Here is a 14839-nt window from a genome sequence, read left to right on the forward strand (position 1 = left end):
ATATATACACACATATGTATCTATCTAATACTACCTAAGTAACTAATTGGATAATATCAATGAGAACGAATAGTACTCCTTTTAAATTTATATATGTTAAATTTAATATTGATATATGTTCAAAATAATTCTACGTAGTACCTATTGAATGAGTAATATTTCTTCGTTTTTTGTCCTACACCGGTTTAATTTGCTATAAAACGGATACCGACTTTTTTCAAATAAAAAATATTACATTCTTCATCAATTAGCATAGGAATTTCTCTATATGTAACAAAAAATATTCAACTTGAAAGCGGGGAATTTAAAGTATGTCCGGAATAAAGCGAATTAAAATATATTAAATGATGCTTAATAATGCTGCTTTGATAAACATTTCAAAGACTTCATTAAATTGGATATATCTTTATGAACAAAAATTTATCAAAATTGAGATTTTCTAGATTTCTCAGTGAATAGCAAAAAATATTAAAAATTCGTAAAACATTCAATAATTTATGAAACAAATATTTTAACATATTGAATTTGAAATATAAACAGAAACTTATCGTTAGTTAGATAGTTATTATTTCTGAAAAGCATTCAAAATATCGTATCTTATCGCTATGACGTGGTATAGAGTAACATAAAATTTTAACTTTTTAATGAAATAAAAAAAAAAGTTGGTTCGACAACGAGGTACGTTCCGTACATATAAAACCTCTTAGCACTTCCGTAAGGCAGCACTTTAATAAGAGAACTTTTATTGCACGGACGAGAAAATTGTGATTCCACTTACAAACAGCAAAAACTATAGACAGAGCAAAAACTATGATTTATCATAAAGTAGGCATTTGTGCAGATCTTTTTGTAAGAGAATAGGACCGCATCTATATATACTATGAACTATAAATTGAGTAAAATTCACTATCACCGGCAATGTATAGTGTTAAAAGCCTAATTATTAATTCCGACACTCGATCTCTTATCTATCAAAACTTCAAAACTATGAGTTTCCTCCTGTCAAAAGCCACAAAGTATTTATTAGAGTAGCAACGATTTCGAGTGCCATTTAAGCATGTCAAAGCCATTGCTAAAATGCGGTTACAGAGAGCGGTTTGCTTTCATCTCATCTAGAACCATTAATAACATGTTTGTTATTACATATGTCCACTATATATCACAATTACGATAACGGCCGACGCGTGAGCTGAATGATCATTGATTTCGTCCGAAGATAAAAACTGAAAATTGCAACTTTATAAGACGAATCATGTAGAAGAAATTCGCTAAAATTGATCAGAGCTGAAGGACAATATAATGTTGTCTTTTAATAGACAACGGATTAAAAAATCAACAGAGCAATTGCTAAATGTATTACAGATGGAGATACTACATCAGACCACAATTACAGGGTTCCATTCGAAAACTCTTGATAAATAGTTATATTCATACTTCAAAATTCGCCAGGATAGCTGTCCATTATTAACAACACTAATGGTTTGTTGAAAACAATACCATCAATTTCCCGGGCTCCAAAGAGACCGCGAAATGTGTCAATACCATAACAGATCGCTTACAGTTGTTCAATTTTTTTTCCAATTTATCACCTTTCTTCATAAACTTCTGTTGTTGATTTACGTTCACTATTTTATAGTACTCTAGTGACCTTTTCTTGTATATAAACGTTAAATCATCTACTACCTATCGTTCTACCAGAGTCGTTCGCCCACACTTTGAATTCCTAGTGTTTTGCATAAGTATGACATGACACAAAGCCCTGGCAGACAATCTATTCTGATGTTTATCGGAATAAGGCAAATTGGATATATCACAAATCCGTTGGAATGTTTTTGTAAATGATAAATAGTCTAGGATTGACCTCAACATCGTTAATGGAAATTAATTATAATGCACTTCAAGTATTTCCTGCTCGAGCGTGTTTTACATTACTTATCTCCAGAAAGGAGTTTCAGTTCACTAGATTCATAATTTATTATGGGTAGTTAGATACTTTAGATTTTTTAGAATATTTGTTCATCATCTGACCAATTTGCCCACCATGGTGTCTATTTGTTACAAGGGATGTTTTCCTAAATTATTAGAGATTTTAAGGCAATTTCTCTGTTGAAATAGACAGTAACCTTCCTTATCTATAACAATTACATACTTTTTGGCAATTACTTAAATCAAACATGGCATAATGTGAATATTTAACTTCCCGTAGGGCAAGTTATAGTAATCGCAAAAAAATCGAAAATGAAAATTTTTATATATCTTTACGTTTCAGAGGTTTCTGAATATTTTGGCATACCTTAGAAAAAATGGATGTATGTGTGTGTGTGTGTGTGTGTGTGTGTGTGTGTGTGTGTGTGTGTGTGTGTGTGCGTGTGTGTATGTATGTGCGGATACAAATTTTCGTCGACGATTTCGGGAACACCGATCAACCGATTTGAATAATTCAAAAAACATTCGATTCGTATTGATAAGGAGACGTGCTGATTAGTTTTTGGCAAAGTCAGGTCTAGCCGTTCCAAAGATACGGGGCAAAAAGTGCCGAAAACGGTAACTCAGTTTTTGAGAGAACGGAGCGTCCGATTTTAATAATTCAAAAAACATTTTACTTGTATTGACAAGGTAAAGAACCTATCAAATTTTCATAAAGGCAGGTCTAGCGGTTTCGGAGATCTAATGATAAAAGTAAAAAAAAATGCCATTTGGCGGTCAAAAATGATCATTAGACATATGCACATCAAATTATCAGATATTTTATAGAGATTTTAACAATAAGTATAATTTTGGTTTACATTCCTATGGGTTCCGTACCAATGTTTACGCGTTAGACGTCGACGCGGCGCTTACGCGGTTTGATATTTCGTCTTTATGCAGTTAAAGCAGTACGATTGCTTTGGAAAAAAGTTTAGATCTTTCAAAATATGTCAAAACGATATGTCAAAAAGAAAACATTTTTTTTCAAAAAAAAAATTAAAAAAAAAATTAAAAAAATTTTTTTTTCAAAAAAAAGTAATTTTTTGTCTAATTGTTTGTCAAAAATCTTATTTTTTCGAAGTAAATTTTTTTCAAAAATGTTAATCGTTTTTAAAAAAATAATAATTTTTGGCACGGGAAGTTCCAGCAATTTGCCTTAAGGCACGATGCCTTAATTGCCTTAAGACAGAATTCCACTTACAGCTAGTTTCTATTTAAATTATTCTACATCTATTTCAAAGCAATTTAAATTATTTTAATAGACAATTTCACGCCGATTATATCTAAATCCGATTCTGTTTCTAAAATTAGCATAATTTAATCATAGTGGTCCATCAAACATCTTTCACAGATTCTCTATAGATAAAACGCATGTGTAGGCGCTCTACATTTTAACATGTGAACTATTTCTCTAGAAAATTCCTTTTGCGTGAATTGACAACTAAATATCGTTTTGTCTTCTTTATATTTTGATACATAATATTTATGTGTTTATGTAAAATACTGGATTATAAATCAAGTGGGTTTTAAAGTGTTTTTGATAGCTATCATGTTATGAGATATCTTAATCTTTGGGCTTGTGAGTTTTATTAGATTGATATGGATAGGGCTTTTACTACTTTTTTATTTTGTTTACATTTTATATTACTATTTCAATACTTAACGTATATATTATTACCTACTGACATATATTAAAAATGGAATTCACTTCTAGTATTTTTCTATAAAGGTTTTCATTGATATACTTACACTGCTACATTAATGAGACAGCGTTGCAAGCTATGCTGAAATGCAAATTTTAATTAATTTTTATATTTGACCACTTTTCATAAACCTCTAATATTTTACCTCAGCCAGTTTGGGCATAAAATTTACCACTATACCAAGTTTCATCAAAGTTCAAAATCAGCAACGCGCAGGTTCTCCTTGTTAGTAAATATTTAATATATTTAACGCAGCGTGATTACAAAAATTCATCATACCGCATAACAGTGTAATTAAATTTTAATTATTCTTCTCAGCTCCAATTTTTTATCGCCATTATTAATTTTAACCCTTAATTTTACGGTTATGATAAATTTCTTTACTTAAGGGATTTACGTAATATTAATAATGTATATTATTACGACATTATTGTCGAGTTCTCGTCGCTATGACGTCTACAGATTTAATTTAATTGCGGTGCCGATCAAGCCACGTTGCTGATGTTCTCTTTATGCATCATAATTCCTATGACAGAGACATATTATGGATCCAACCCACAAATTATCGATGGGGAGCCGACGGACGATATATTTTTATATTCTAAAAATCTGGGAAAATGGACAGAGAATAGAGATTTAAGATTTGAATTAGGTTTTATTTACGATTTAAAGAGACGAACTGTCGGACAAACCGATTTAAATTTTTCAAAAAAAACATTCGATTCTTATTGAAGGGGCACGTGCTGATTAGTTTTTGGAAAAGACAGATTCAATGGTCATTGGATCAAAAAACATTTCATTTGTATTTACGTATTGAAGAATTGGTTACATTTTCGTGAAGCAGTTCTAGTGATTATAGAAGTAGCTGGAAAAAATGTTGAAAAATTGACATTCGGTCTGGACTGATCATTGCAGATCTGTTCAATGCAGATCTACAATACTGGTTCTACTGGTAGACAGGAATACAAATACACAAGTAAGCAAATAAAATAAAACAAAACTATGCTTACTTTTTGATGTTTTATCTCCATATTCTCATCACTGGAAACCCGGACGCCCTGATGCCCGGGTGTCATTGTATGTTCGTATTGTTGGTATAAAATCAATATTTTAAAAGTCTCCGTATTTTAGTTTGGTGTTATTTCCTCGGTTTGGAAGAATATAGGTAAACAATATATGTAGTGTGATTAATAATATAGTATGTTTGACCAGAACGTTCCCCAGCCTTCCGTCTATCGTCTCTACTACTTGCTGCGTATGGCGCTTGGAGCGATCGCACGGCTCGCGTTCCCTTTTGATTAGACCAGCGCTTTGATTAGACAGAAAACGATATCGTTATTGGAGTGATATCAAGCGGAGTGATCTCCATCGCCGCAAACGATATACAGAATGCCACAAGGCGAAAATAACGGCGAGAGAAGTCCCTTTGCCATCATTTATATTCCTTTTATCGTTTCTCTATACAATTTTAGATAACATTTTAATCACATTACAAGCGATCAAATCACGGAACACATTAGAATGTGGTGAATATGCTGAAACCGGATTTATAGAGCATCATTTATCAGCGCCACATACGTTGAAAGTAAACTGTCTTTGATTAAATCAATTAAAGGTATAATGTTTTGAAAATGATCACTCTGACAGTTTTTAAATCTACTGCTAATTGGTTTATAAATCGACGCATAGAAATTTGAAAATACAGACAACATGAATATTGCATGTGATTTTAATTTGCACGGTTGCAGAGAACTAAGCGTCCGATTTAAATGATTCAAAGAACTTTCTGCTTGTCTTAACAAAATAATTGATTTTGGAAACAAAATTGTTTCAACTTTTTTTTCACAAAAAATTTTTTTGTATATCGAAAATAATTAAGATTTTATTTTTAATTTTGACTATTGTTCTAATATACTTTAAACAAATAATTTTAACTTTGCAATTCAGTTTATATAATTCTTATAAATATTTGACAATGTTACAATGTTAATAATAATCTATTTGAAAACGTTCAGTATTCCTCGAACATTTCGTTACGGTACGGGAAGTTCCAGCAATTTGCCTTAAGGGGGTATTCTACTGTAGAGACATGAATTTCGCCCGGTTTTTGAAGCGCTGTATAAAGGAAACAAATAATATTTTTACTATAAATTTTTTCATCATTTGTTAATTGATCTTTTATTATTACATAAAACAAATATTGAAAAAAAATAATTAAAATTCACAAAGTTATGAGCAGTCAAAGTGGGGGTTCCCAAAAAAAGAGGGTGTCCTGGCGTACATGATTCCAACCCTCCTGGTGATTTGAAATATAAAAAATAGATGGATTCTGAATTATAATAGATGCCGCTATCGTATGAACCTTGGATAAGTTAAAAAAAAATTTTTTGTTTGAATGGCGGCAGTTTGAAAAAAAAATATTTTTTTTCATGTTTTTTTAACAATTCCGAATTTTTTAAAAATACTAAATGAAAAGTTATAGTTTTGGGCGAGGTCCATACGATAAGGCGATGTATGGAGAAGATTCTCTCCAAATTTGAAGTAAATCGGTTCATTAGAACTCGAGATATCCTTACCGCCAACTCGAAAAAAGTAGTTTCGAGAAAAACGCGTTCAAGTTTTGAGACTCGGTCAGACCCGAACCGAGGCCACGTCACTAAAACGGATATAACTCAGGAAATAATAGTAATTTTGAAAAATCCTTTTAATGACATATTTTTGAATAACTAAACTTTGAAAATATGAAAAAAAATTTTTTTCGATTTTTTCAAAATTCTACAGTAGAATACCCCCTTAAGACACGATGCCACCCCACTAGTTTATTATTTTAAATCATATGTCGTGTTTTTTTTTAAAGCTCTACCTGTTATATCGCGTTTATTCCATTGTATAGAGCGGCGTCTTGTTAACTAATAATCATTTCCCATTAAGCTGCCAAGCCTCATATTCTTCCAGAATGCACGTGTCTGTTATAAATCATATACTAAAACTTGCATTGTGTATAATAGAACGAATTCATTTCGGAATGTAAATTTAGATGCTCACTTAATTTTCTTTGGAGGAAGAACCTACAAGGCTGCTATTTAGTTATCTACCATTTTACTATAATATCAACTCTGTATTTAGTGTTCATATGTTGTGCAAATGATTAGACAAGTTTGCACAAGCCTCATAACCATATCCAAATGAATATTTTGGATATATTTTTGTTTGGTAATTTGGTCACTTTAATTTTAAATGTTTAGTTAAGACAGAAACAGTGAAAACTTTCTGAGTTTATTAATTGTCGAATTGGATTTGGATTTTTATAAAAATTTAATTTACTTGTTTCAAGGTTTTTATCTGTGTGTAAGTTGTCGGTGTGAAATCAACACAGATAAACATCTATATGTATATTTATGATTAAGTTTGCTCTCCGGCGACATTAATGTATAGTACAACTCTTATTGCTTATTATGGTTGTTCCGTTTGAAACCGTAGTGTTCAAATTGCAATAAAATATACATCGTTTTATATCCCAAGTACTATTATTATGATACTTCAGAATAGAACAGCATAAAATAAATTTCCGCGAATCGACGGTATTTGTTTTAGCATCCGTTAATCTATCGGCTAAGTGTTAAATAAACTCAACATCCATAATTCTTAACAAAAGGACGCAATTGTAGAATACTAATGCAACATTGTTCCAGGCTAAACTGGGTTACTTGATCATATAATACAAAGATCATACGACAGAAGTGCATTCTGGCCTATTGTTGTACGTGGTTTAATTGTTATTGAAATTTGTTGCGGTCATTTGTTTAATTGTTTTCCGTGGAAGTTGGAATGGTAATTTTTTAAAAATCAAGGAAAGCATTCCAATGTGAAGGTAGATTGTTGAAACATTCGATCAGATACAGGCAGCTACTAAGATAAATTTTAATAAATAATAATAAATTGATGGTATTTTAGTATAATTCTGATTTCTGATAATTAGATGGTCAAATATAATTCTTGTTAACTGCCCAAAGAAAAAGTTTAAGTTTTCGCCAGAAAATCAGAATTGCTAATTTGATGTTTTCTCAACAATTCAAGTCTATATGATTTATTTCTGGAGTTTGTGTTTGTTTCACTAATAGAGATCAGAAGTCAGAGCAAGAAAAATATTGCAACACTCTGTCGAATTAGTGGTTCCCATATACTTAAAAACGAAAGCGTATCTTATTTTATATTCGTGACCGAAAAATAAAAATTGTTTTCTTGAGAACGTTACCGGAAGAAACATTATCGATTATTACTTTTTAATCTAATTCCACTCGATAAAAAATATAAACCAGTTTTAGCGTCATATCGAATAAGCGTGGTAAAATTATATATGCATAGTCTTACTTTGCTTGAAAAAAAAATAGGAATTTTTAAAATATTTGATTTTCCTAACTCTTTGAAAGAAAAAACGATTTTTGATTATTTCTTTTACTCTTCAATTTACATGACTTTTCTTCTAAGTGAATTCTTAAACTTTCTGTCTTCATATTAAATTTTATATGAGTTTCTTCAATTTTTATTTGGTAAATTGGCCTGAAGATTTCGGCTGAATTTTAATTAATATAAAAGCTTAACATATCCCCATATATCTATTACAAAATCTAATTCAAATTTATATAGATCAACACCTTCGTGGTATAATAAATCGAGAGAAAATTATTCCCATGCTTTAAACATATTGACCTCCATTAAGATACACGTTACATGTCAACGGGAACACAAATTCCCTTCTTGACATTTGAGTAATTATAAAACAATAAATCTCTACACACCAAGGGCCGTATTTTATCATACTATTTCTAGAAATAATGCATTTTATTTATTTCCTAGTTTTGCTTCATAGTTTTGCTACGTTTCCAACCTCCTTCTTGATTTCTGATCAACTAAAATCTATAAAAATGCTAAGCCAAAATTACTATAAATTTATGGGAACAAACAAATTAAAGGATAGTATTTGTTCTTTGAGACTTATTTCAATTATAAAAAGATTGATAAAAATTCGTCTTATTTATTTATGTCGCAAAAAATAGATATTTAAATTAATATGTTTACACTAAAAGGGTCAAGGCAGCATTCTTTGACATGGTCGGAGTCAATGAACAACAGAGCCAAATCATTATTTATTGGATCTTAATAAAAGTTAATATTATAAGAACGCCGAAACTAACTGGTGGTCCTACTCAATGTCATGAATTAAAATTGACATAGATATACTTTATATAAAAACTTAATGGATAAATCATTTTCATAAAAATTTAATTAATTTATGTTGTTGCGTTTAATGAATATTTACTTAATGGAAAATTACTAAAAATATATAGCATGAGATTTCTGTTTTATTTGTAAATGTTTTAGTATTTTTTATTTCTTTTCAGGGGTGCATTCGGAAGGTGTATCATATTTCGAAGACCGCAACACGAGGTTTTCGCACGTTCGCAAATTGGTCAGTTCACACCTGGAAAATCAACCAAGGGAAAAACAACAACCGACCAAAACTTTTCAAGTAAGATTATATTTATTAAAACAACCAGATGACTCATGTTTTTTTTGTCTATACATTGCCCTGATTTTTTCCTATACTCAAGAAGCTTTATATTTTAATTTAAAAACTATCAATACGATGACGCATTAATATATTAATGTCCTCTTGTACTTAACCTATATTTGTCACAGACAATAAATTAAATAGAGTGCTAACTGGAACGCAAACTTCATAGAAATGGTGATAAATATATTACTAGTACGAATTGTATTTAAATGTTTAATGGTTTTAAATGTATTAGGTGTAATACAATTGATTCCTTGGTGTAAATTGTATTTGGGGTATTATAATTGGATATTATTTTTTGTGCGAATATATTATTAGTTCTTCATTTCCAACTAAGTACTAATTTTGTTGCAGTTGGAATAAATTGCCATTAATGCCACTGCCTTCACCATCTACGGAAAACTTCATCGAATACCATCATGAAACCACAACTTCATTTCCAGTCACCACAGTGCGAGCAACGGTTCCAGAATTACAATACTCAACGGCTACCAAAGTAGAAGTGATACCACATACTAACGGCACTGACGATGCTTCTCCAAAACCGAAACGTAAGGGAAAACCAGGAAATCAGAAAGGCAATAAGAAAAAAGAAGGCAAGAGAAAACTTCAGAAATCTGGTGGGAAAAGCAATGAAAAAGAATTAAGTGCTGAAGCTACTGAAAGAAGACTTAAAAGAACTCGTTTACGTCAAGAAAGACTTGAAAGGTTGGAGAAGAAAAGGCAGAAAAGATTAGAATTAGCTTTGAAGCGCAAGAACAGAAAGAAGAAATTTAAGACTACAACTTGGTCGTCTGATGATTTGGTAACGCCAGCATCTATCACTGAAGAACCGTTAATTCAACACATAGCCAGTACTACCCAAACCGTTGACTATAGTCCTACACCTGAAGCAGAAGCATCTTCAACTGCCCACCCAAATCATCTTCCAAATTCCGATATTCAGGAAAGTACACCGGGTCACAAACCATCACATAAGTTAAAGAAAAAACATCACAATAATTTTCTCAACGGAAATTCCAATACTGTTCGACAAGAAAATCCAATTGGCGATCAACGAATGAAAGATGGATCAGGTTTTATTGTAAATGCTTTTGTAGATGATGTTGTTAGTGGTAAATTGCAAGCAACAACTACTGAAAGAGCACCGGTCACAGAAAATTATTTATCTCAAACGACAATGAGCAATAAAATCACCAAGGATGAGGTTTGGTTCGGGGATCTATCTTGTTTAAATCCATTTGTTCTGGCACCAGAATCTATTGGAGCTCATATAACTTATAGAAGGTAAGATAATAAAAATGCCCTAAAATCAGAATCATTTTCAGTACAAACTTTCTGAAATTTATTTAAATTTTTATTATTTATTTTCTATTTAGGAAAGAGTTTTACAAATTCGTGTACATGGTGGCAGAATACAAATGCAAACCAGGTTTACGTCTTTCAACGTCCCATCCTTGGATGATATGTCGGAACAAGAAATGGCTCGGAACGGTTCCTGGATGTGTCGAAATTGAGGATCCATCTGAATTAGGCAACGATTTAAATGTCGGTTTTAAGAAACCTCCTTGTTATGGTGGTCGTGGCAATTGTGATCATCTATGTGCTGTATACAATCGTACTGAAGAAGTCTGCAGCTGCTATAAAGGATTTCGATTAGAAGGAAATGTATGCAGAGGTAAACTATATGGAACTTATGTAATAATAATTAGAATTATAAAGTTAATTTTTAAGTAAAAAATTAGACAAACAATTCATAAACAGTAAACAACTTACTGTTTTCTCTCCTAATAATAAGAATATAATACAAAGAAAGTTTTCCATTAAGTGTCCGAGTTATTAAAATCTGCATATTCAAGTACCTTTGTTAAAAAACTTTCGCTTTTTCCAAAAGCGACATGTATTGTTAGAATATATTTCTATTTTAAGAACACTTGAATTATTATCACAATACAAATATTTAGTTAACTCGTATAGGAATACTTTTGTTTCGTTTTCATATTTAGATATAAATGAATGTGCTTCAAACAACGGTGGGTGTGAGAATGATTGCATCAACACGATTGGATCATTTTCGTGTACTTGCCCTCCTGGACTCAGATTGGGGGATGATAAGAAGAATTGCATTGGTACGTAATAAAAGAATTATTAATATACATTTTTGTTCTATACATGATTTATCTAATAATATTGAATTGATTTGATTGATTTTTTATTAGATATCAATGAATGTCTATTAAACAATGGCCATGGTCCCTGTCAAGACGGTTGCGAAAATAGTTGGGGCAGTTATACCTGCAGTTGTGGCCAAAGAGATGGTTTACGAGGAACCAGGCTTGGCCCTGATGGCCACAGTTGTTTGGCAGGCGAAGACGATTGCTTGTCTGGTGCTGCAGGTTGTTCACACGATTGTATTAATTTGCCTCTAGGACGGGGTGCTTTTTGCACTTGCCCTGAGGGATGGACTCTTCAAGATGATTGGAAAACATGCAAAGGTAATAACAGAAATATAATGGCATGAATGAAAATCTACTGCTTAAATATCTAACACTACTACAAAATTGGAAAGTTAGTTTGTTAGGTCTAGTGAACTAAAAAAATGACTGTATTTATAAATTTCCTGTTCTATGAAATTTTTCTAATATTTTTTTTAGATGTGGACGAATGCGCTGATCCTGATCTCCAATCACCCGAAAGAAAGTGTGATCCTGGAACTTGTGAAAATTTAGAAGGCAATTATAGATGCTTGGAAATTTCTGTGATCAATGATCAACCAGCAGAATTAAAAACAATCATTTGTCAAGATGGCATGAAGCCTGATGATACCGGTCTGAAATGCGTCGGTTAGTAAAAAAAAAAAATTACTATCTAAAATGATTCTTTTGAGGATTCCTTAATTCCTTAGACTATTTCTTGATTTTTTTATGATTGATAGATATTGACGAGTGTCTAGAAGATAATGGAGGATGTTCCCAACGTTGCATCAACACAGAAGGTAGTTTTAGATGTGCTTGTCAACCAGGCTATGTTTTTGGACCTGATGGCGTAAAATGCGTTGGTAACTATGGATAAAACCCAAAATTACAATATTTTATCTTTTACCATGGCATTATTATATATTTTCAGTGAGCGCTATTGATATTGCCTGTCCGGCTTTGTATCCACCCAAACATGGGTTCTTGGAATGTAGAAGGCCAAGTGCAAATCCTGGTAACTAGGAATGCGTCTTTTTATTGAATATAGTTTATTTTTACCAGACATATCATTTTTTTCGTAGTTCTGCACAACACTGAAGGTAAAAAAGGTCGTTTCATTCGCACCCGGTCCGGAAGGCGCAGGGTGACGAACATGCCGGGTACTCAGTGCCATGTCCGGTGTCGGAAAGCTTTCCGGTTAGAAGGCACATATCAGCAGGTTTGCCAACATGATGGCAAATGGGCTGGAGACGATAAGGGAGAATGCATTCGTAAGTCGCCGAAGAAGAAACGCGGCCCTAAACATAAAAAACATTCAGAATAATAAATATTTTAAATTAATTTTTAAAAAATATTTATTGATACGTAAGCGAAGGGATAGCAAACGTATATTATTTGATTTGCTCAAATAAATAATTGTTTGAATATTGAGTTAGTGGGCGACGCGCTTGTCATTTTTTTATATCAAACATATCTTCGGTTTCTACTTATTTATCTCTAAATAGGTTGAAAATTTATAGAATTACTTTAAATTATTCAATTTCTTTATCCACATATATAATATAAAAGAATTTTATGAATAATATAAGCAAAATATTAAAAATCGTAGGTTTCATTTTTTGTTTCGTCAATTTTCTTTAAATTTATAGGCAATCGTTTAAACATGTGCATTTATTATGAGTAGTTCCAAAAAAATCTATAACAAACTGCTATTTAATTTAAACAAGAATCAAACACTGCCAACATTTGATATATTATTTATAATTTAATAATTATCTTAATTAATTACATCTAAAAGTTAGAAATGTATAATTAATATAGGAAATACAGATAGGTTTTATATATTCTATTCGCTCGCAGCATTTTAGGTATAATTAAATTATAATTCCTTTAGCAAATCAAATTTAGATTAAACTTTAAATAAATTTAATAATAAAACTTTTTATTAACAATTATATGCAAATTGTTAACTTGGGGTAACAGTAGCAATTATTTCTGCTATATTTTCTTAAAGAAATTGAATTTAATAACTTATTTCGGATAAGATTAACAATACTGATTAGTCCATTTTTCTAAATTAAATTTAACTATTTCATAAATACGTAAATAGCGATTAATTTATATATATCTAAACGTTAATTATAAGTACCTACGTGTAATAATTTAAATTTAGATATCGCTTTTATGTTTTGCATGTTATGTATATGTTATGTTTTCAATTTTATGTTATTGACTCATCAGATTATTTATGTCATTATTTTTGGTACAAAATAAATTTTGTTCGTTCAATGTTCTTTTCTTAAAATACTAACATCTGTCTATATGTTACTAAAATTTGTCTCCAAAGTATTTTGTACTCGTATCCAATGGTAAAAGCATGCAAATTTTTGTCTTTTTTCTACAAATATTTTCTTTTATGGGATTATCAACAATATCATATCCATACATATTTGATTATATGTTATTTTCTTAAATACAATAATATTTTATCTGGTTGTTTCTCGATTGTTATTCTTGTTGTGTAAATCTTCAAATGCAAACCATGTGCAAATTATGTGTCCAGCATGTTATTATGTCTGCATGATTGTTTATAAATGTAAGAATGTTTTTGTCGGCAACTATTGAGAAAGTTTTATAGGATTCTTTGATTTGCAAAATTGCATATAAATTTCTTTGGGCTTTTATTTCTCCAATGTACGCGATTGATTTTCGATGAAAAATGCGATAGAATAGAAGAGGAATGTTAAGATTAAAATTGCATGGATTGTGAAATACGTGTGTGTGGCATATTATAATATATTCACATATAAGTGAAATATTTTTATTGAAATTTCATTTTGTGGAAATATTTTGAATAAAGTTTAATAAACAATATACAGCTTGAGAATAATATTTAAAGTGATACTAGAACTAGAGTCGAGAAGAGTAAAAGTACATTATTTTGTGAGTAATAACAATGAGTTTCAATTTTATATTTTTTTGGATCATTTTAAATGGCTTTCTGCAGTTTTACTAAAACATGAGGTATGCATGTATACATCTTGAATTATTTTTTCTTTGGTTGGTTCTTTATAGAAGATATAATGTGGATATTGATTTCGTTGCATTCGCCTGCTCCTTATGTGATATCTGTTGGGATTCTACTTCTTTTACTCCTAAAAATAACTATATCTTTATTAATTTCTGAATTTATTTTTTTATTTTCAGGTTCAGAAACTTACTCTTCCTTAGAATTGAATATCTAAAAACATGCACCTTCTACAAAGCACATATTTAAAGCTAACTTACCTATCATTTTTCATAAAATAATTTAATTGTATTCATATATTTCTACTTATGTCATTTATGTTTTACATTTTTATCTTCATCTGTAGTTATAAAAATAATTTAAGTATTCA

At 30.7% G+C, this 14839-nt stretch overlaps 1 protein-coding gene and 1 long non-coding RNA gene across 2 annotated transcripts in view; both read left to right on the forward strand.

Annotated features, from left to right (window-relative positions):
* The window catches only part of LOC113368077, a 65615-nt gene extending 56425 nt beyond the window's left edge, over positions 1-9190 (forward strand). The window contains exon 3 of the long non-coding RNA XR_003366334.1: positions 9074-9190. This is a non-coding gene — a long non-coding RNA (uncharacterized LOC113368077). The remainder of the gene's footprint in view (positions 1-9073) is intronic.
* Positions 9191-9603: 413 nt separating this feature from the next.
* On the forward strand, positions 9604-14715 carry LOC113368080. The gene is made up of 9 exons (XM_026609644.1): positions 9604-10533; positions 10626-10924; positions 11253-11375; positions 11466-11741; positions 11901-12089; positions 12182-12304; positions 12373-12456; positions 12524-12712; positions 14649-14715. Exons 1-9 carry the CDS (start codon positions 9620-9622, stop codon positions 14684-14686), a joined length of 2235 nt encoding a protein of 744 aa, XP_026465429.1. The 5' UTR covers positions 9604-9619; the 3' UTR covers positions 14687-14715.
* Positions 14716-14839: the final 124 nt, after the last annotated feature.

The sequence above is a fragment of the Ctenocephalides felis genome, unplaced genomic scaffold (genome assembly GCF_003426905.1).
Source record: "Ctenocephalides felis isolate EL2017-DRISC unplaced genomic scaffold, ASM342690v1 CF-g0.4_SCAFFOLD_01170, whole genome shotgun sequence".
Lineage (NCBI taxonomy): Eukaryota > Metazoa > Arthropoda > Insecta > Siphonaptera > Pulicidae > Ctenocephalides > Ctenocephalides felis.

Excerpts from the sequence above, each read along its gene's own strand:
- LOC113368080 (XM_026609644.1), top strand. The coding sequence starts at position 9,620 with ATGCCACTGCCTTCACCATCTACGGAAAACTTCATCGAATACCATCAT. Across the intron at positions 12,090-12,181 it reads TACCGGTCTGAAATGCGTCG|ATATTGACGAGTGTCTAGAA; the intron begins GTTAGTAAAAAA and ends TATGATTGATAG. Across the intron at positions 12,457-12,523 it reads AAGGCCAAGTGCAAATCCTG|TTCTGCACAACACTGAAGGT; the intron begins GTAACTAGGAAT and ends TTTTTTTCGTAG.